Source organism: Talpa occidentalis, unplaced genomic scaffold (assembly GCF_014898055.3).
Source record: "Talpa occidentalis isolate TD23 unplaced genomic scaffold, MPIMG_talOcc4v2.1 talOcc4.2, whole genome shotgun sequence".
Lineage (NCBI taxonomy): Eukaryota > Metazoa > Chordata > Mammalia > Eulipotyphla > Talpidae > Talpa > Talpa occidentalis.
In genome coordinates this window covers 88,715,405-88,738,552 of record NW_023602073.1, presented here as the reverse complement: position 1 = coordinate 88,738,552, position 23,148 = coordinate 88,715,405, and the positions used below count along the sequence as shown (strand labels likewise).

The following is a 23,148-nucleotide window of genomic DNA, read 5'->3' as shown; positions in this document are numbered from 1 at the left end:
GTTTTTCAGTTCTCACCATTGTGCAATGGCTCAAAGAGATACCTATCTTCTACTGGGGCAGATGGCACTATTTGTTTTTGGCTGTGGGATGCCGGGACACTTAAAATAAAGTCAGTTGCTCCTTTATTTCATAGTACAAATATGTTTAATTTAATGGTTGAAATTGCAGAAGTATAAAGTAGTTGACAATGTGAAGCAATTAATTTTTTTTAAATAAGTAAATAGCTAATTCATTTTAACTCTTTACTGACCTCTTTTCATTTTTATGCTTCCCTTTCCTTTTTCATGCTTCAAAGAAAGTTTTCTCCTGTTAACGTGTTTCTTTTTTCTTACCTCTTTTTCTGTCTCTACTTCTCTCCTTTAATAGATGTCCTATTACCTCTTCTTTTTTTTTTTAAGATTTATTTATTTATGCATACAAGAACTGGGGTACAGGCCAGAGGTGTGGGGGTGAGAAGATTCACCAGAGACAGTGGGGAATAGGACAGGCAGATTGACCAAAGTACACTGCTGAGGGGAGCAGTGGGCAAGTCAGGAGAGGTCTGCTGCGCCATGTGGGTCACTCCCTGGCTGACTGGGGATCGAACTCATGTTCAGTGGCTGCGGATAGCTCCATAGGTTGCGTCTTAACCCCTTGCACCACCAGAGAGGCCCTTATTACCTCTTCTTTCTGATCATTGAATAGTTTTACCTCCAGAGCTCCTTCTGTTGCTAAGAGGACATAATCTTAGAGTTCCTAAAGATGTTCATTAGAAGAATTGTAATTATTTGTTACAAAATCTACAAACTTTAGATTTTATTATAGATCTAGGGAAACTTAGGAAATGATATTCATGTAAGAGGCATTCTTCTCCCCTCTACTCCATTTCAGCATTTTGCATTTGTGCTTTCACCTAAATTAAGACCTTCGTTTATCAAAAAGTTTGTGGAACAATAGTGTCTTTTGATTCAAGTTATTGAGGCATTAAAAAGGTTAAATGAATTTCTGCTTGTTTAAGTTTTTCCTTACCTATCCCAACATATGAACCCGATGGGACTGTGTGGGTGCATATCACTATCATTGTATATGAAACCCACCAGTATGTATGAGTTCATGTGCCTGTACAACATGGAAACGCCATGGCTCAGTGTGTTCATATGCCTATCCTAATATATGAACCATGTTAAGCTGTAGGGCATATCAGTATCCCTCTAAATGAAACCCACAGGGCTGCATAGGTTAATTAACCCAATCCCTATATGTGAACACGGTGGGGTATATCCAGATCCCTACATATTATCCCATAAGGGCTGAGTGGGCTCATATCCCTGTACATATATATGAAGTCCACAGGGCAGAGTGGGTTCACTTTGCTCTCCCTGTATATAAAATGAGACGTCATAAAGAAAGAAAGTAAAAGAAGGACATTAAGTAAAAACTAAGTAAAATGACAGACTTTAGTTAATAATGCATCAATATTCACTCATTGTTATGCCAAACGTACCAAACTAATGCTAGATGTTAATAATCATACAGGACACTGTGTAGGAAGGGGGCTGAGGGGTATAAATTAGCTGTCTGTACTAGCTACTCAATTTTTCTGTACATGTAATTGTCCTAAAAAATAAAGTTTTCTTTTTCCCACCTCATAGAAGTTTAATTGGCAAAGCCAGTACTAGAACACTTCCCTTCTTTGGTACTGTGTGGTTTACACCATGCTACCTCTCAGGTGCTTGTAGTGGGAAGAGAAAGGACTGTGTTTATTCCATAAATGTATGATTGAGGGGGTAGTGTATCCAGTGATTCTACATTGGTCTTTTTCTGCTCTCATGGGAGTAATTCAGATTAAAAGGTACATAAGAATTATTATCTTTGACTCTTTATAAATTATCAATGCAAGTTGAGTTGTTTAATTAAGTAATTTGTATACATATTTGCTATTTTAAAACAGTAGTATTTAAATGTTTTGAAGACTTTATGAGCATTCCTTTAGAATGTCTCATGGCAGGGCATTGGGGAGTCACGGCAGCTTGAATAACTTAATAAAACTGAAAAAAATAGTTGTGATCAAAAACATGGTTCTTTGGAGAAAACACTAGTTGCATTCATAGTGTTTAGAATATTATGGACTTTATAGATACTTAGACAAAAGTTGAAATATTTCACTAAAATATAGGTATTAGCAATAGTTTATAGTTGTTTTCCTTTGGCTAATTGTTGTTCTCCTTATGGATCTGATTTTTTTTTTTTTTTTAACCTCCTTACGGATCTAATTAGGGTACCTTTGTATTTTCCTGTGTTGCTTTCTGAGAGAAGAAAAAATCATTAGCAATGTTCAAATTAGCATTAAGAATAAAAATAGTTTCACAAAATTATACTCACATTGTTTTTTGAGGATTTTATTGCTAAGTATAATGATAATTTATCTGGATCCTTGAAGTGTTACCCCATATAAATGATTTTTTTGGGAACATTTACATAGACTCACCCATAAACCCATTACTCTTCACATTTTTTTCCAAAACTTTGGGGTTTTTTTTTTATATAGATATAATTAGGAAAATGTATATAATATTCTGTTTTTCTTAGCATTTTATCATAAGCATTTAAAATAATTTTAATAACTTACATTCTGCTGGGTTGTTGTTCCATACTTTGCTCAGTAATTTTCCTGTTTGGGGGGGGGTGGTATTTTAAGTTTTTTCTACTTATTGATAGGTAGTATTCTTTTCTATTTGTTGTAATTGTCCCTTTAAGACTTTTTTTAATTTCTTTTTTTTTAAGAGTTATTTATTTATTTGAAGACTTTTTTTAAGTTACAGTCAGTCTTATAAAAATGAGCAGTTTTTCCTCTTAGATATAGACTTTGGAACACTGTTTTCCTTTCTGTAGTCATGTGGTTGATAACTGCCAAAAAGCTTGGCAGAACACAATTGTTACAATATTCATATTTTGTAGACTTTAATTTGTAATCAAAGGCAAAAGTTGTATTGAGTGGTAAACCTTTTGTATAATCTGGGGAAGTAACTTTAGCAATCCAATCAGCATTAATTGAAATACCAGTTCTATTAGCATTTGAAACCTGTCTTGGGAACACAAATCTCTTGATAAATTTGCTTTTATACAGGGTTTATGTGTGTAGTAATAACAGCCCGTAGTAAAGATAACCCATTCTTGGATGAGTAATTTGAGTAACTGGGTGACTTGGAAACTGGTTCAAGAGATCTCTTGAGTAGGAGGAAGCTATTTAAATATATTTAGATGTAAGGAAAGAATAGCAATCTTAAAATATGGAAATAATAATAATAATGATTACTAAATTTTTACCTTGTCTGCGAAGCTCTGGATTAAGCATTTTGTGTTTGTTCTCGTTAATTCTTACGTAAACTCTGTGAGAGAAGTATAATTATCTACAGGACAGATAGGGGAGAAAACTGAGGTGGATAATAGAATTGTATCATTGGGACACCCTTTTTTTTTTTTAAAGATTGATTTATTTATGCAAGCACTGGGTACAATCAGAAGCGTGGGAGGGTGAGAGAATTCACCAGAGACAGAGTGGGGAGCAGAACAGGCAGACTGACAAAGTACACTGCTGAGGGGAGCAGCAGGTGGCAGGAGAGGTCTACGTGCCATGTGGGACCCTCGCTGGTGGCCAGGGATCGAACCAGTACTGCAGAGGCTGCGGGCAGCTTTGCAGCCCAGCACTCAACCGCTGCACCACCGGGGAAGCCCTGGAATACCCTTTTAACCACTGTGCCAACCTAAAAAGTAGTGATTCATTAATGGACTATCTAAAATTGGTTGGACACAAAATATTGATAATGGTAGTACAGACCGTGATGTGCTGGGTACATTATTAAGCACATTACATCGATTAAAGTAATTCTCTTAATAATTCTGAGATCTGTTCTGTTTTGACTCTGATTTTATAAATGAGGACACTGAGGCACGGAAGTGTTAACTTTCCTAAAGTGGAATGGTAGCACTAAGAACTGAATTCAGAAGAGTGAGTCCAAGGCCTTGTCTTAAAATATTTCCTCAAATGTGCATTTTAAAATATATGTACCTGCACTCATTTTTTTCTTTTAAATGAGTTTAAAATGCCTGTATTTATGACTTGCATTTTCTGGCAATGAGTTTCAACTAAGTGGAGGTTTGACATTTACAACGAGTGAGTGTGCCAAAAATTAACAAAAATGTAGGGCTATGATCCTTAAGATATTAACAAAAGTAGTGCTTTTCGTTTCCTTTATAATTTCTGATTAACTTACTTAAATTACAAGGAATTTAATTTTACTTTGGGTATATTTTGGTTCTAAGAATTTCTTAGTAGCTTCTTGGTTCTCTAAACTATATTTGTCATGCTTATCTATATAAGAACCTGCTAGAAAAATTGTTAGAAATGTCAGTTTAAATTTTTTTGTAAGTTGATGAACTTTAAAACATTTTAACAAATATTTTGATTGCGTTCTTTATCAGTAATTCTCATTCAGAATACCATAATTGGTCAGAAATATACTTTTTTCTCTAAATAAGACTGAACTACTCTCTGTATGAAAGCTATGGATTATAAAAGTTACACATTGCATTCTAGATGAAGGCTGTAGTTATGTTTGAATTTCCTTCCCTAATATTCTGAGAAAAACTAGGTCACAATGTATATTAAGTAGGGCTTTAAATTTAATAACTGGTGTGTAACTAGTGATTATAATTTATAATCACAATTTATAATCACTGGTATTAGAGTTGTACAATGTTAAATCTATAATTTTTTAAAATACTGTCACTAGTATTCATAAGACATATAAGCTGTAATATAAATAGTTAATGTTCTTGAATGTGACTCACTGTTTTGAATGAGTACTATAATTGAAATATGAGTTAAATAGTCTTCAGATTTTCACTACACTAAGTTTAAGATTATTTTTGGGGTCTTAAAAGACATGTCACATTAGAAGGTATGCAGAGGAAAATGTTTAACAGTGTCTTATATTGGAAAAAAGTTTAGTTATTGATGTTATGCAGTGCCACAGTGGAGCACCTGTTTTAATAGCTTAGTGTGTTGATGTTTTCAAATTAACTTTTTTATTTGTATTTGTACGTTGCTTTTTTACTATGAGAAAAACTGATTAGAAGTAATTGTAACTAGTAACTACATATTTAGTGTAATAATGACTTTGGGATTGTTAATATGTTGATGCTTGTGTAATCAGAAGCTCCTACAAAATCTATATCTAGAATTTCCACAAGTTCTGCGGATTATGACACATAATTCAATTTGTTGTTAACAAGGGAGCCATCTGTTGATTCTTACTTAATTTTGCCCTTTTGTGATTCTTTTTTGGAAGAGTTGATTTATGGTATTTCTGATCCTTTTGGGATATTTTTAATTGTTTCTTTTTTGTATTATAGTCCAAGGCCTACAAAATTTACAGAGCGCCCTCGGCCTGGAGTACAAATGATCTGTTCTTCTTTTAGTGCTGGTAAGATTCCCCCCCCCCCCAATTTTCTATTTAAAGTTGTACATTAGGAAGATTTTAGTGGAACACCCAACATTTTGGAAAATATTTACTGTTATAATACAAATCATAGCCTCACACATATACCACGGAATAATTAGAAATATTTGAACTTGCTGAAGTTTATTTATATATTCACATGACTAAGATTTCTCTTTAACAAGACAGAAGTGTTCTGGAATAGTTATCTTATTGGAAAGAAAGGTATTTTAAATGTGTTTTATGTTTTCGTGGAGTTTGTAAAGTATCCCATAGCTTAAGTAAAATAAATTGATTGGTATTTGTACATGTTTATTAATTACTTTGCTCCAAACTATTCATATTTGCTCTTTAAAAAGTAGCTGCATAGCAATGCAAATATTATGTTTTGAATTTTTGTAATATGAGTGAATGTAATTTTTTAAATATCATCGAAGATTTGAAGTGAATTGAAGCGATGAAACATGAGTAGATTTAATACTTAATGTTTCAAATACCAGTTCCGTCTACATTTATTTCCAGTGTTACTTTATCTTTTCTTTTCATAATTGTGGGTAGCATTAGTATCTGAGATAAGTTATTGCAAACCAATGACATGAATCTATTTTTTGCTTTATTAATATCCAATGACTTTAATTTCTAATTTCTGTTTTTCTGCTGCTACTGCCTTGAAGATAGTTTTCCTTCTGTAACACACATAAAAACATTGTACATGCGTTCAGAGTATTTGTAATACAATTATATACAGCAGTGTTTTCAATACTGAATGAGAGCATTGATTTCAAGGAGAGAGTAAATTGCACAGAAAATTGTACTGCCATATAGAATGTATATGCTAGAAGATAAGGTGTTAATTAGAATTCAGAAAGCAGGCTCTTTTGATCGCAAAATGGGTATAGATAACTTAGTGAAGCAGTTCAGCCCTAAAAGTTTGACAGAATTTTAACTGTTGGGAAATAGGGAAAGAGAGGAATTTCAGCAGTTAAAAGGCATTATTTATAGTGACAGTCACTGTAAGTTTAACATGATAGGATTATGTAATCACTGACATTATTTTGTAGAGAAAAGCCTTCAATAAGTAATGAAAAGTTCTTCCTAATCAAAGCTTTCTTGGCAAACTTCTTAAATCTAGGTTATATGTTAGTTTTATTGTAAAATATTAATTCATAATATGTGTGGTAATGTTGCTTGTATTTTGTCATATAATTTTCAGAGACTTTGAATTTGTGCTTTACTCATGAACGTTTATTTTTTCTTCAGGTGGAATGTTTCTTGCCACAGGAAGTACAGATCATATTATCAGGGTTTATTTTTTTGGATCAGGTCAACCAGAGAAAATATCAGAATTAGAGTTTCATACCGTAAGTATTAGTGAAGATAAATAAATGAGTATAATTTGAATAAGTCTGACAATTTATATTCAGGATCCTCTTTTTTGTGTGTTTATATGTAGGACAAAGTTGACAGTATCCAGTTTTCCAACACTAGTAACAGGTAAAATAATGATTTTGTTTGTCAAATTTAATTCCAATTTTAAAATTGTGAAATAAAGATATTTTGGTATTGTGATTTTAATTAGAATTTCATTCAAGTAATACCTAAGATCTTCACTGGCTATACTGCAAAGTAAATACTGCCTTCACATGCTTGTGAACACAGTATTTGTGATAACGCTTGTTTATTTAGCCACTTTTAATAATAGGAACTTTCACCCTAATTATTTTCTATAGATATCAAAGTGGGAAACTTTTAGTAGATTTTTGAAATTTATTGCAGTGTAATTTTTGAGGCAGGACTACTTGTTGCTGATTAACTTATTAGGTGGTATTGTCTAGATTTTCTCATGCTCTTGCTTTAAAATGGAAGGAAGTTATTTCCAAGCACTTTGAATAGGTAAATTATTTAATAATATTATTTAGAGGAAAATCAGTCTTTTTCCATTAGGAAAGATGAATTTTATTTCTAAGGTAGTAGTAAATTTTTTCCTTGAATCTCTCTTGAATGTCATTTTTTGAGATGTAAACGTGTTTATTAGAATGTATGTATTCAAAATTTTAGAAGCCTATAGTTTCAGAAGTTTCTTAGATTTGCAGAAAATATCCAGTAATATCTCTGTTGCTATTAGAATGCTATGTAAGAAAAGATAAACGCTGTCTTTTGTAGTATTTTTTAAAGTAAAACTCCAGGAAAGTCCATTTTGTTAAAAAGCATGTGTGATTTTTCTTTGGGCTTCTTTTAATACAGGTTTGTAAGTGGGAGTCGTGATGGGACAGCGCGTATTTGGCAATTTAAACGAAGGGAATGGAAAAGCATTTTGTTGGATATGGCTACTCGTCCAGCAGGGTAAGAGATCATGTTTGATATGGGACATAGGTGTGGCTACATCATTTAAAGAATGCCATAATGAAATCTTTCGGTTCAGTTTAAGGGGATGATAATACTGTAAGAATAGTTGTAAGTTTTACTAGTTAATTCAGAAAGCTGAGCACATGTATGTTCCATTTGTCACAGGACCGATGTGGTGTATTCTGTGGTTTCCTCCAGCAAAGAGAAATTATATTACATGTTGTAACTATTGTTTAGTTTTCTTTATTTTTATTTGTCTGTGGTAGGTAGTCACATGGAAAACAGTTAGCAAGGCGTGACAGCAATGATAAAAGATGGAGAGTGAGCAGCATTATATAGAGTCCCTTGAGCCAGATAGATAAAGCAATTATACTTACTTAAGTCACACCTATCACTAATGCCTTAGAAGTGTAGGAATCCTGGGTTTCTTAGTGCAGTGGTTTTGTCCTCATTCTTTATTGACTCAAACAATTGCTGCTAAGTGACAACTAACCATGTGAATAACTATAAAAATAAATTGCAAGAAAATTTTAGGATTTTGTTATACTAGTATTTTAATAAGTATCAGTGTAAACAAATACTGCCTTCATCACTTTCAGCCAAAACCTTCAAGGAATAGAAGATAAAATCACAAAAATGAAAGTAACTATGGTAGCATGGGATCGACATGACAATACCGTTATAACTGCAGTTAATAATATGACCCTGAAAGTTTGGAATTCTTACACCGGTCAACTAATTCATGTCCTGATGGTGAGGAAAAAAAGATTAATCTTTATATGGTTTAACTAAAGCTGATTGTAGAATGGAATATTTTCTTTGAAGAATAAAAGTCTTGTATGTTAGCTGAAAATTTTTGCTTGAGAGATGGGTAACAGGTCTTAATGGGAGCTTGGAAATAATGTAAAAATGCAGCTAAACAGATTTGACTTGGAAATATGGGTCCTTTTTTTAAAAATGTAGGACTGCAACAATTGTTTTCTTACGTTTCATCAAAGGATAGCAAAACCCTCGACAGTGATAATAACTTAGCTTCATCAATATATGAACAAATTCGAAGATTTTTTCCACTTTAATAATTTTTAAACTAATTCTGGAAGTGTCGCCATATTCATGTTTAGTTGAATTTTATTTTTCTTTAATATTTGTAATTCTTTGCCAATTCAAAAATATTTCAGGGTCATGAAGACGAGGTATTTGTTCTTGAGCCACACCCATTTGATCCTAGAGTTCTCTTTTCTGCTGGTCATGATGGAAATGTGATAGTATGGGATCTGGCAAGAGGAGTCAAAATTCGATCTTACTTCAATATGGTAATTATCAGTCTCTTCATTTTATAGCTATTAAAGATTTGGGAACTTTTTTTAAGATTTATTTATGTATACAAGAACTGGGGTACAGGCCAGAGGTGTGGGAGCATGAGAGGATTCACCAGAGACAGACTGGGGAGCAGAACAGGTGGATTAACTGAAATACACTGCTGAGGGGAGCAGTGAGCGAGTCAGGAGATATCTGCTGTGCCATGTGGGTTCCTCCCTGGCCGACTGGGGAATCGAACTCATGCTGCAGAGGCTGTGGAAAACTTAATAGGTTGCATCTTAACTCCTGCGCCACAATAAAGGCCCAAGATTTGGGAACTTATTATTGCAGGTACTCTGCATATCACAAAGGAAATTTATTTGAAAATTGGTTCAGGCCTTATTTTGACTTTAACTTCAAAAAAGTTATTGAGATACTAAATTTAAAAGAAAATTAATTGTACACATTGTGATGTCTATATATTGTAGTAACTTGTTTAATTTTTTAAATAGTTTTAACAAGTAAAACTGATGAGAAACTTGCAAGTATAAAGGCACAACATAACTTAAAAATTTGGAAAACCATGTGAAAACATTTAAAAATATTATCATGTTTTATCTACAGACCTTTAATGCAACAAAATTTGATTGATATTCACCTATTTTAAAATTAAAGCAAAAGAATGAAGCATTTCTTTATCAAGTTATACTGTGGTAGCTATTTATTTGGTTTATAGTCTCCATCTGCATTTTGCTGCTTTAAAATTGTATGTGGTTAACATATTTTGAGTATTTGTATTTCAGTGGTTTAGTATCACATATAGCTCCTTATGATTGTTTTTACTCCTCTCTAACCACTACATGTAGTACAAAGGGCAGCTCAGTAGTACAAAGGGCTGCTCAAATACTTTTATTTATCTAGTTTTTGTTAATCTGGTTTCTATCAGAGAACTTTCAACCAAAATAATGTCTCTACTATTATGACAAGTTTAAGTTTTTCAAAAAGTCAGCTATAGAAACCTAGTAATGAGTCATAAAACAACGCAATTAATGGTAAGATTCATTTTGCAAACAAATTATTTCACAGAGTAGCATTTATGAAATACAGTGATTTATGAAAAATTTTAGAAAGTAATACTGTGCTTGATCAACAATAAAGTTGCCTGTACATACTAAGTAAGAAGAGGAATTTTTATTAGTGAAGGATTAACTTCATCTGTCTATGTAAAAAAGGTAAGAAATAAGATTTGCAAAATTTTTACTTTTCTAAAAACTGTTAATTTTTTGAAGTGCAGTTATTAGATTAGTCTTTAAAATCTTCAAAAGAAAATAATTTGTGCCCTTTATATACATCAGTGATTTTTTTTTTTTTTTTTTTTTTTTTTGTAATTTCATACTTTCAGAGGGTGTTGGTATTAGTGTTTGGAGGGAAAGTTTTCTGTCATAGTTGAATACTGCTTTCCTCTCAAAGTTATAGAGGTGATTTTTTTTTTCTTATCAGGTAAGTCAGTCACACTAATACTCTACTTTATCAGTGGGTATAAAAATTTCAGGACCTTGAGATTGAAGCGATTTGCTCATAGACTATTACAGATTAGCGAATAGCCAGAATAATTTGGACATAGTAAAATGCCCATTCTTTGAAGTAGCTAAGAGATTAGTTAATTCATTGCCTTAAAAATTACCAATCAGAGCTTTAAATGAGGATATTTTTTTCTGTTCTTTTGCTGAATAAAAGAAGTCTCTAGAAGGCAGAAGAAACACATTTATATTAGTAGAACTGGATGTTACCCATAGAGTCTTCAAACTGTGAGAAAAACAACCCATAAACTATGAAGGATAAAATACATCCTGTCGTCAAAAAACCAGAAAATGAACTGTCATCACATTGACAAAAAGATCCTCCCTTTAATTTTTTGAATAACTTAAATAGCTTCCAAAATACTTGCATGATTACCTCATTTCAATCATGTAAATCTTGTAATAAAGAAGTGGTTATTAGTGGTCTTAATGAATGGAGAAAACTGTATATTATAGAGATGAAGTGCCTTCCTCGGGTTTACCTAGGTCATACAGGTATTATATAGGCAGTTGGGAATTTAAATCTATATATTTTTGACTGTTGTTAATGTGTTCTTAATGTTAACTCAGTTCTGACTGGTTATTGCACAGGTGACTTCCAGCTATATTCAGTGATATGTCCAAGGGAAAATATTTTCATAATGGTATTAACCCGAGTATCTTCTGAGAATATCTTAGTTTGATGGTTTGTTTTTGTTTTTTCTGTCTCACTGCATAAATTATCTAAGTGCCCTGTTTCTTTATACTCTTCACTCTTACATTTCATTGTTTTATCTTTGGGCAGAAATTAAAAGCACCTAGAAATTCTGTTAAGTAAATAAAGATTAGAAATTTGTGGGAGAAATAGAGGCTTGTTTTCATTGTCTACTATCATGAATGTTGAATTTTAGTGATAGTTACAACTGTTCAGCTCTTTGTAACTGACAAGTTTTTGCGTTGCTAAAATAACCATAAAAGTTGATGAAGTACAGTTTAATCCTTGATAATGCCTGGTTAATGTAAGTTCAATTTTGTAAGTGTTTTTGGAGTTCTCTATACAGAGAATAGTTGTAGTTTCTTGAAAGATTTAAAAATGAATGACTAATGGAATACTGCATTTTAAGACAAATGGCTAGTGTTTCAATGAAATTTCATTAATATCAGGTAATATTTCATATGAATTTTAAAATAGAAGCTTTTAATGTAAGTAACATTCACCATTAAACCTATGGCCTGAAAATAAGGAACACAAATTGTGCCTTTAAAAGAACAGACAATTTTATATACAAATTTTTAAAAATACAGATTTTTATCAAGTTTGAAAATATTTTTATCTTGGTCCCTTTTTGGAAGTAATAGGATTTTCCACTTGAAATTTATAATAGATGCAAAAGGTAATAGAAGTCATGTTAAAATTATTTTGTGTTAATCATCATTTCACTATACTTTTTTCCCATTAGAGAAATTAAACATTAGAGAGTCAAAAATCTTATATCATCAAAAAGCTTTCAAAGGTATAAAGGCTTGAATTGTTTATGTACCCATATTTGATATATAGTAATGTTTCATTCAAGATGAGACATTAATACTTTAATATTGCCTTGATGTTCATCATTGTTATAAATTTAAGAAAAGTTTTTTTCTATATCTGACCATGACTTAAATTTTTAAAAATCTTATATTTTATTTTAGGACCACCTAAATTTGTAACCAAACTAAAAGATTTGAGGTTGAGAAATGAGATAATAATGATATTAATTCCTTGTGGGAAAATAATTCCCTAATTAATTTTTCTTTCAACTTGCTAGCCCTATTATCTAAAGAAACTAATGGATTATTGTCTTTATTTTTAAATTTTTTCCTGCTAATTTCCCTCTTAATAGAGGATCTGAAAGATAAAAGCAATTGGGGATTGGGTATGTCAAGTGAGATAATGTATCACAAGGTGTGAAATATGTAAACAATGTTTGTTCCTTACAACTTCCCATCCCAATCCTCATTGTTTTCTCTTTAACTAAAAATAAAATTTTAAATTAAACTTTTAAAAGCATTGGTTGCAACAGCATAATATATAGGTATATAACCTTCAACCTTTTTTCTAAAAATGAACCAGAGGAAAAGACATAGGGTAACTATTGTAGAAATGATTATGAACATAAAACAGCTTTATCTAGCTTAGGGTTTACTTATCTACAATCTTCCAAGAACTGTCAGTTTTCATGTTTCAGATGAACAGTCCTTACATATCTTGAGTTTTTGGGGGCATAAGTGGCAGATACTTGGATATTTTATTTGCGCAGATAGTGTATATTAAGAATATGCCAAACTATTCAGGTTTCATTTAGCGAACACACATTTTTGTCTTTGGCAGTAGTGGGAAGTAAACATTAGTATAGCTTTGTTTTGACTAGAATTGCCCTAAATTATAGTTTCAAAGTTCTAAATTCCAATTTAGTTCTCAAAGCCAAATAAATTATTCCCAGAAATAACTTGAAAATGTATGCAAACTAATTTGAGCGCTTTTGTGACAGTCCCATTCCCTGAAAGAGGGAGGGAAGTTTAAAAGTTTAAAATAACCATAAAAATTACTGAATACAGTGTTTTTTATAGCTTTTTCCCTATTAAAATATTGTAATACAAATTTAAATGAAGCTTTTCTCAGGTCTCTGACACTTTTTGCTCTATCTTTCTTGCTCTTCTTATATCTGTTAATCTACCTGTGTTGCTGACTCTCTCTTGCTCCATATCTTTCTATTTCTGTCATATTATTCAGAGCTGTAGTTTGTTGCCTCCTGACTGGTTTTGATTTTAATTGAGTAGTATAATATGTCTCTTGCTAAAAGGCTGTTTCACTGAATTTGATTTTTGCTTTACTTTTGTTGTTTTGTGGGTATTCCAAATGACGAATTTTATTTATTTAATTAAATCTTCATTATTTTTATAATTGTTCTCTTAACCTTTCTTTTACTTAAGAGATTTTTAAAAAATGTTCCAGTGTCCACTAATCCAGAACAATACATTTCTCCTTGCAACGTTCCAAATGAGCAGAGGCTGCCAATCCACCACTCAGAATTTTTGTACATACATACTTTTGACATTAACATGTTCTCAGTGTGACTTCTATTTTAGTTTTAGACAGTTGTAGTTGCATGTATACAGGAAAGGAAGGAAAAACTCAAAATATTTGTATCTTGTACTGTGTTTTTTTGTGAATCAATATTTCAAGATCTCTCTCACCTTCTTTCTGTGCATCTCTCATCATCTAACAAGATGACATATCTACACTCTGTGTCAAAAGGATTCTTTGATACTTTGGTCCTTGTTTCAATTTCTCTGGTTAAGGAGTTACTTTCAGTCTTCTGGTTATCTACTTCCGTTACTGTCACTTTCTTTCAGGTTTCTGGGGTTCTTAAGACTTTGTCTCTTTTTTTATCTAGATCCTGATGTTAAATACATATCTTAAAATTTATTGCCATGAATGTGATTTTTGTCTCTTCTAGTTTGTCACAGTTTATTAGGTATTGTTTTTATGTAGTAATTATTTACATGCCCTATGAGTTGCTATCAAAGGGTATTTGAGATTTGATAGTTAAAAAGGTAAAATATGTAAAATTATGCAGAATGTGAATTCACAGGTGAAAATATTTTGATTAGCAAAACGTGAGTGCTTGTTTTGTGTGTAAGTGCAAAATATAGGCACCATAAGCAATAGTCAGACATGGTCCTCGTTATTACCCAGCTTGAAGTTAAGTTGAGAAAGATAAGTCCTGATAATAAAGCTGAAAAGATCAGTTCTGATAAATAGTTTCTAATGGTAGCATGACATGTGAGATAAAATAATTACTGTGTCTAAATATGTGTAGGGAATTCAGAGGGTAGATGGTCAGGGAAGGTGTTGAACAAAAAAATTGGAACGATGCCTTGAAAAGTAAATGATTGAGACAGTAACAAAGACAATTTTACAAATAAGTTTATAAATAACCAAGTAAGAAATATACTTTGAATAATTTAGAAATCTTGTCTGAAATAGATTTTGAAAGGTGAATGATAATGTGAATAGCATAAATGGAAGTGGATTGTCATTGACTTCCAGTTATTGACTTCCCAATTATCCCGGAAGCATACAGAATGCATCATGGGGGTTTTATTAAAATACTTTTTATTTTAGAAACACAAGAGTAAAACAGTTTGGTTGCAAGTAGTAATATTTCAGGTTAGCTAGGTAGGGAGAGAACTATTTTCACTAAATTATGAAAAATTAATAGAGATATGTAGTAAGATATTTGTGAGAGGTAAAAATAATAGACCTTCATGTTTTGTGACTGAAAGGGTATGGGGCTGGGGTGTGATATGAAGCTTTGGAAAAAGTATTGGGTATTGAATCTAAGTGACTGATATCAGTGATGATAATGGAAAGATGAAGGATGTGAACGGAAACTTGAAATTTGTTTTTATGTATTGTTTTATATATTTATTATGGGGAAGGGATCACAATCTCTAGAGAGTGTGTTGGGAAAACACCACACTAATACTTGAGAGAGACCAAAGGAGGAGACTATATTTAAAGGAGGATATTATTAATAGTGTTGCTGTCCTCACAGAAATGACTATGGGTAAATGAATGCTGTTAAATTTGAAAATGCTATTTATTTTGGTAATGTATTTTTCTCTTGGTGAAAATCAGTCTTTGATTCATCAAAATCATTTATATATCTACTGATTTTCCAAGCCAGTTACAGAAGTTTCCCCTTCTATATAAATGCATTTATCTCGGCACCACTTATTTTAAATAGCTGTATTTAATTCACATGTTATATTACCATTATTGAATAGTAACTCCTTTTAATGAATAAAGTTTTAAGGAATTTTCAATATTAAGGGAAACATGCAGTAATGATATCTTAGTTTGATGACATCTGGACTATTGAAGTATGATTAGTCTCCCTTTAAGATTCTTTTTTTTTTTTTTTTTTAAAGATTTATTTATTTATTTATTTATTTATTTATTTATACATGCACTGGGTACAGTCAGAAGCGGGAGGGTGAGAGAATTCACCAGAGCCAGAGCGGGGAGCAGAGCAGGCAGAAGGACCGAAGTACACTGCTGAGGGGAGCAGCGGGCGCGGCAGGGGAGGTCTGCGCGCCATGTGGGACCCTCCCTGGCAGCGGGGGATCGAACCGGCGCTGCAGAGGCTGCGGGCAGCTTTGCAGCTCAGCGCTCAACCGCTGCGCCACCGGGGAGGCCCTCCCTTTAAGATTCTTAACACTATATCTCTAAGTAATGATTCAGAGATGACCAAGTGTATTTAAATTGTATCTATCAACTGTACCTTCTTAATTCTTTTCTCAAGTTGATAAATTTTAAAGATTTATCCTATCTTAAGGAAAGACTTTCGAAGAGTAATTTTTAGCATAAATTCATGTTCATAGCTGCTTTATTGTTGTAATATGAGTATATCACAAAATTACTAAGCTATTTTAAAAGATTCATAATTAAAAATTTTGGAGTATTTTCTAGGTAAGGTGCTCTCTTCTACTCAGTGGTATATTTTTTAAGATGAGTGAGAGAAAAAATGACCCTGGTCAGTCTTGAAATAATTCCTTAAAGGATGATTCTACCTAAGATAGCTCATATTTTTTAATTTGGATTGACTTCCAGTAGGAGTACATACTAATCATTCAACTCTATGTATCTTCCTCCAAATGGTTATAATTTTCTTCCTCTAAATGGTTATAATTATAGGGGTATTCTAGTGCAGTGAGTGCCCCTTATTTATAGATTTACCCAGTTCTTCCAGACAGGTTTACTAAATATCAGATGTCATGTTTTCAGAACTTGGTAGGACTCTAGGTTTATTGTATTTTGCCTCTTGTCATGTCACAGAAATATTAGGTGATTTGCCTATTTTTGGAGGAGAGGTCTTTGGGGTCTTTGGCCTTACTCTGTCTTTAATTATTCGAGGATAATTGGAAAATGTATTAACAACATGTGTTCTCCCTTGGAAAAAGGTACCAATATGCTTAAATATAACAATTTTATTATAAGAGCTTTTAATTCAAATTATCACACTTAATTTTTTCAAGTTAAAGCTCTCATCTAAATACTATTGTACATTTTAAGACTTTTTTAGAATTCTTTAGTCAGTATGAGAATTTCCTACGAGAGTCATTATTATTTTAACTTTCTGATCTTATCATCTTTTGCTTTGAAAAGCAGAGCAAAATAACTTGATACTAATCACTGAATATTTTTTTTTAGTTTCTCTTAACTGCTATTCTTGAAATTTTGGGACTTATCAGTAAAGAACATTTCATGGATTTTCTATCTCACAAAATGTATGTGAGTTTTATTTTGTGATCTTGCTTTACATATGTCCTAAATAATAATTAGCAAGTATATTCTTTATATTAGAATAGATTAAGATTCATTTTTGACAATGTCTTATTATTTCTTTGTTCTATAATTTACAGCATGCATGCAATAAGTACTAGCGTATGTTATATTGTGCGGTATTAGATTTTCTTAAACAGAACATTTAATTTTATGTAACTTTAATATGGATAAAGAGGATATTATTCTTCCTTTCGGTTTTTGAAGATAAGCCTTACTATTTTCTAGTTACATGTGTCTGTTCAAGTAGTGACTTCATTATTAAATTTGCCTTTTTAGAATTCTTACTCATAAATACATTCACCACAGTTTAAGCAAATGAAGTCCTTTTCACTGAAAGTACATATTTTTCTTTTAGATTGGCTTATTTTATCACAGCTTAAATGATAATAATGCCTAATTTATATGAAAGTGAAATATTTTTCTACTTTTATTAGTCGGAAAACCTAGTTGCATTCTGTAGTTAATGACTATTACTTGAAGAGTCATTTCTAAAAACATACTTAGAGTTTTAATTAATAAGGTTATGTAACTTTTCTAATTGATGTTCATGAATAAAGCAGATTCTCTCAATGCTTTCTTTAATGAATAATGGTTAAACCAAATAATGTAATCTTACTTTTTTTTTTAATGTTATTGAAATATACTTTTGTTTTCTCCATGTAAAAATCAGTTGGGAGTTACACAGATGGTACCAATTTTCTTGGTACTCTCCTGCCATATTCACAATATCATGTATTACATAGGAAACAGTGCTCTTCAGAAGGGTTAGGGTTTTCTTGTTTGTTTTGGTTTTTTAGAGCTTTTTATGTTCCATCTCCCCTGTATTCTTTAAAGAACTCTTTTACCACTTCAAATGTGACAACATTAGTACATGGCATGAAAATAAGGTTAATTAGTCTATACTTTCCTCATCCCCCAAAAAGAAATGTAGAGCAAGATTGCCTAAACATCACATGAAGAATACCACACTTATGAATATCTATCAAATATTCTTTTGCATTGCTGATTCAGACTTCTTGCAGATCCCCTCTTCTGTTTAGCTATATACTTATAATTGTAAGCTTAGATTTATAACAGGAAGCATTTATTTTATTAGAGTAGATTATTATTTTACTTTTTTTGTTTACTCTCATCTTCGGTGAAAATTTGAGTGAACTATGATGACTCAAACTTAACAATACATGGCCAAGACAATTTCAATTCTTATACGAGTTTTTGGTGTGAAATTGTGTTTTTAGGTAAACTTTGTTCATGTGGTTACTTTTTTATAACAGTTTGTGTGACTTTTCTATTTGCCTAGAAAACACTGAAAAATAGGAGCTTGAATGTTGATGTTTCTACTTGTCTTTCAATTTTTGGCAAATACTAAGCTTTATAGCTGCTAGTACCCCAGGTTAATCTGGAGCATTTTATTCCTTCTTGTTTATGAAGATTTTTAACGTAGATTTCGAATCAGTTCTATTCCTTTTCCCTCCTATCTTCCAGCATTCTTTAACCTAGAAATAATATTTCATTATTATTCATTATTCATTTTCTTGCCTTTGTGATAAATGTTTTAAGCGTGCTAGACATTAGATAAGTTCACCAAGTTTCTTTCATATGATTAAATTTTAAGGAAAATTATTCTTATTTCTTTTCCATTTTCACCATTCAAAACTGCATTAATAGACTAGCATGCTCATTCCTTCTTTCCAATAAGCGAAAGGAAAAACTAGGTTTCTTTTTTAGGCAATCCCATTTGTGGTATTATATGTAACTTCTTATACAGAACCCTTCATGATAGAATATTTTCTCTTTTGACCAAAATAGAAACCTTCCTAAAAATCACCTGTTGTTCTTGTGAATCGTAATTTCACTTCTGTAGTTGGTGAATTGTGCATTCATCCCTTTGCCATATTTTTAATGGTTGAGAATGAAAATTGCCACTTCTCTCTTTTTCAAGCATTTTCTGGAGTATTGGAATATTACTAATAAAACTGATTTTGTTCTAGATCAGTGGATACCGGAACAGAGAGGGGTATTTCTTACCTGATAATGTGTATGTGTTCCGATTCTGCTAATCCAGAAATCCAACCGCATTTGTTGAAAATCTTCCTTAGTTGTTATTTGTTAGGGAGTTAACTCCCTATTTTAGTTGTTTTCTGAAATTCAGTCCCTAGATGTGCTTTAGATAGGGTAGAATTTTTACCTCTTTCAGAACACTGCTAAAGAAGTTTTCAACTGGAACATAGTCTGAAGAAGCACTGAGAGCAAAAAAATTCAGAGTGGTGATTGGCCACCTCTGTTTGATTGACAGGTTGCAGGGAGAAACCCATTCGTTCTGGATTAATGGAACTGGAAAACAGAAAACAATTATCAGGTAAAAAAAACCTTTTCTTTAACTTTGAAATTCACCATTTGAAAGATGAGTCAGACCATCAAGGGAATTTGTTATCAAAAAGAATAAAAAAGTGTCTTGTGAGCAGTGATCTCTGGCTGCTATACTCCCAGGAGTTATCAAAACATCTCTACCATTACTACACATTGTCATTCTTTGCAGAAGGGACATGATTAAGTTCATGTAAGAGGAAGTATTAGGCGGAATTAAATTTTAAATCTGGGTTAAAGATGTGAAGCAGAATTCAATGGGTGGGGGATATTGGTGGTGTTTTATTTTCTGAATTGTGTCTGGTCTCTGGATAAAGAGAACACTTTGTTTTCCAAGGTTATTGATCTGGCACTTTTCATGAGTATTTGCAAATTTTGTTACTGTACTGTGTTATATTTAACCTTGACTTTGTTAGGATGCACTCCTCTGTATCTTTTATCATAACGTACTAGTAAGTAGTGACCAGTTCTTTATATTTAAGTGACAACTTTCTGATTTTTGGTTAAATACTTTTCAGATTGAAGGCCAAGGTCATGGTGCAGTATTTGACTGCAAATGCTCTCCTGATGGTCAGCATTTTGCATGTACAGACTCTCATGGACATCTTCTAATTTTTGGCTTTGGCTCCAGTAGTAAATATGACAAGGTATGGTTTGGTTGTGTTCTTCTCCTTAAGGTTTTCTCCTTATTTTTAAATCCGTGGTGGTTTAGGGTTGTATTTGGGGGGCAGAGGGAATCATTTATGCTTTCAGCATAATGCTTGTTGAAGAGTTAAAATTTAGTCTGGATACTTACATTTTGGAGAGGAGAGTGAAAACAGTTAATCTCTTTTTTATGTAGTCATTAGATAATAACTATCTTAAGTAAAAATTCTGTGTTTCAGAAGGAGTAACTTTACTTGCTAGAATGATTTATATTGAAGTTTTTAAGTTGGGATATATAAACTGGAGATGAGAGATAGGCACATAGGGATTCTAAAATTATATAAAATGTTTTATTTATCTAGATAAAGTGTCTTTATCTGGGGTACAAATTTGTGACTTCAATGTGCATCTTAAAGCTGTATGGCCAAAAAGGGCAAAAAAAAAAAAAAAATGCATGACCTTCTGATGGTAGCTAATATTTCTAAGTATTAAGACCCTTTCTATTATTAGTGACTTAAAGATTTAAATTGCATATTTGCAGTAGAGTGTTGTAAAAGGCGATAGTAGGAACTGAATAGTTCATAGTTTAAGAAATTCCAACTTCATAAAATTTCAAAGTTATAGAACCTTCAGGCATGAATAATTTCATCTTATTTTTTAAAAATTTTGAAGAAAATGCTGAACACTTAAACTGTGTGATGTTAATATTTATATTAATATATAAATAGTGCTTACTTTACACTTACAGAATTTCTTAAATTTTAAATTGATTTCATTAAAATTTAATTCAAGGAATAAATACATTCAATGACTTTAGTTTGCAAAATGGTAAACAAATAATTGGCATTTTTCTAATTTAAAAGTTACAACAAAGCATAATAGCTTTGTGAAAATAAAAGTTCTGCTGAATGATTTATGCCTGGGCTTGATTTTTACCATTTAATTTGAAATTATATAGCTCATCTTTACTGTTAGTTTATTATGAATACAGTCTCTTCCTTAATCCAGAAAAAAATTCAAAGCAGCTGTTTTTTAAATCTTATAATTTATTGTATGATTTATTTACAGTTAAATGAAGAATATTCTTCTACATTGTTGCTTAATGCTATGATTTTATTAAAATATTTGCCTTCCATTAGAACCTGATAATGATAAAATTTTCAATCTTTTTTGGGCCTTTCTGTTTATTTTCGTGGGGGGGTACTTTCTTTTTACAGATAGCAGATCAGATGTTCTTTCATAGTGATTATCGGCCCCTTATTCGTGATGCCAACAACTTTGTGTTAGATGAACAGACTCAGCAAGCACCTCATCTCATGCCTCCCCCTTTTCTGGTTGATGTTGATGGTAACCCTCATCCATCAAGGTATCAGAGATTAGTTCCTGGTCGTGAAAATTGTAGGGAGGAGCAACTCATCCCTCAGATGGGAGTAACTTCCTCAGGTAAAATGCTAATTTTCATACACACATTTTCCTTTTCCTGTAGAAATCTTAAAAAATTGCTAATTTGGAAAAACTTTTTAATTGTTCCAATAAATGAGAAATAAGATGACTTTTTAAAATAGTTATACAAAGCTTTTTGAATAATGCATATCGAAGGATAAAGATTTAAAGTAATATTTTTGGTTTCTATACCTTTATAACTTCTAGTGACTGTAAATAAGTCTTGGTATTTAGTATGAGATGAGCAATTCATTCATTTATTCACTTGGCAACATGTATTGAAAATCTCCCCTGTCCCCAAGTTGTGATACTTAGTGGTGAAGTAAACATACAATTTTAACTCTCGTGGAGTGAGTTCAATTAATTAATTATAAGCAAATACATAGTTAAGAATTGTTTAAATGTTATTGAAGGGAATAGTAATGTGATCTTTGAGAGAGAATAAGACTAGATAACCTCACATTAAAGATTGTTAAGATTGTTTTAAGAAATGATTGCTTTTAAAAAGCTTATATTTAAGGTAATAGATATGAAAAATATTGTGACCTTTTTAGTGACACATTTGGAGAGTAGAAGTCAATTGAGGCAGGTCTGAAGCTTTCCTTTCCTCCCTTTTTGACAAGAACTATGGCACTAATTTATTAACTAAAAATAGTGGAGAGATTCTGTAAGGAATCAGTTTTGCAATTACAAATTTTCTTGTTTAATAAAGTTTTATTTTATTGGGTTCTCTCATAAAATGATCATTTTATGCATGATACGTACAATTTCCACTTATACCTTCCTTACTGCTACATTTCAAAATGTCCTTTGTAACTTCCACCTCACTCATTGGGGAAGCTTTCATATGTATCTCCTAGTGCATGTAATTTTTTAGTCATTCAGCAGGATGTAATATACTTATATGCCTAGCATTGTAGTGGATTTGGAAATAGAAGATTAAGTTAAATAAGTTCGAGCTTTTCAGTAACTTACAAATGGACTTCCTTTCTATATTAGACTTAGTATTAACATATGTATATATTATTTGAGGAAATGAAGGGCAGCAGCTAATTCCTGCATGGGTAGTTCAGAAAGATTCACAAAGGAAATATCATGGAGATGCCCTTTTAGTTGATACTTGAAGTACATTAGTGTTTATCATGTTTATACTTTTAGTGGGAATATTGTGATCAGCACTCTAAAGCATAAAGTTGTTTATCCTATTGGGAGAGCAGAAGAGTCTGATTGAGTTATTGTAAGGACTATATGAGTGAGTGAATCAGTAAAAACTTAGTAAAATTTAGGTATTACATTTTTAATAATAACTTTTATAGTTTAAGATTGAAAGGAGCATGGTTTTAGTTTTACTCCCATCACCATTTTCATTTAAGTAGAATTCATATTTAATTCAGGACTCAGTGTGTGATTAATTAATATGGTTTGTGAAGTTGACAAAGTAATGACCTTAGCTTTGATGTGTTATTACTTAGGATTGAACCAAGTTTTAAGTCAGCAAGCAAATCAGGAGATCAGCCCACTAGACAGCATGATTCAAAGACTACAGCAGGAGCAAGACCTGAGACGTTCTGGTGAAGCAGGCATCAGTAATACCAGCCGTATAAGTAGAGGTGA

General features: G+C 31.9%; 1 protein-coding gene across 2 annotated transcripts in view; it reads left to right on the top strand.

Annotated features, from left to right (window-relative positions):
* The window catches only part of PHIP (pleckstrin homology domain interacting protein), a 117,415-nt gene that overhangs the window by 36,966 nt on the left and 57,301 nt on the right, over nt 1–23,148 (top strand). For both annotated transcript variants that reach the window (XM_037519991.2, XM_037519990.2), the window contains exons 9-18: nt 10–110; nt 5,396–5,466; nt 6,742–6,842; nt 6,935–6,975; nt 7,726–7,824; nt 8,427–8,580; nt 9,006–9,140; nt 19,965–20,093; nt 21,309–21,534; nt 23,007–23,144. In XM_037519991.2, the coding sequence (XP_037375888.1) occupies nt 10–110; nt 5,396–5,466; nt 6,742–6,842; nt 6,935–6,975; nt 7,726–7,824; nt 8,427–8,580; nt 9,006–9,140; nt 19,965–20,093; nt 21,309–21,534; nt 23,007–23,144 (1,195 nt within the window). The remainder of the gene's footprint in view (nt 1–9; nt 111–5,395; nt 5,467–6,741; nt 6,843–6,934; nt 6,976–7,725; nt 7,825–8,426; nt 8,581–9,005; nt 9,141–19,964; nt 20,094–21,308; nt 21,535–23,006; nt 23,145–23,148) is intronic.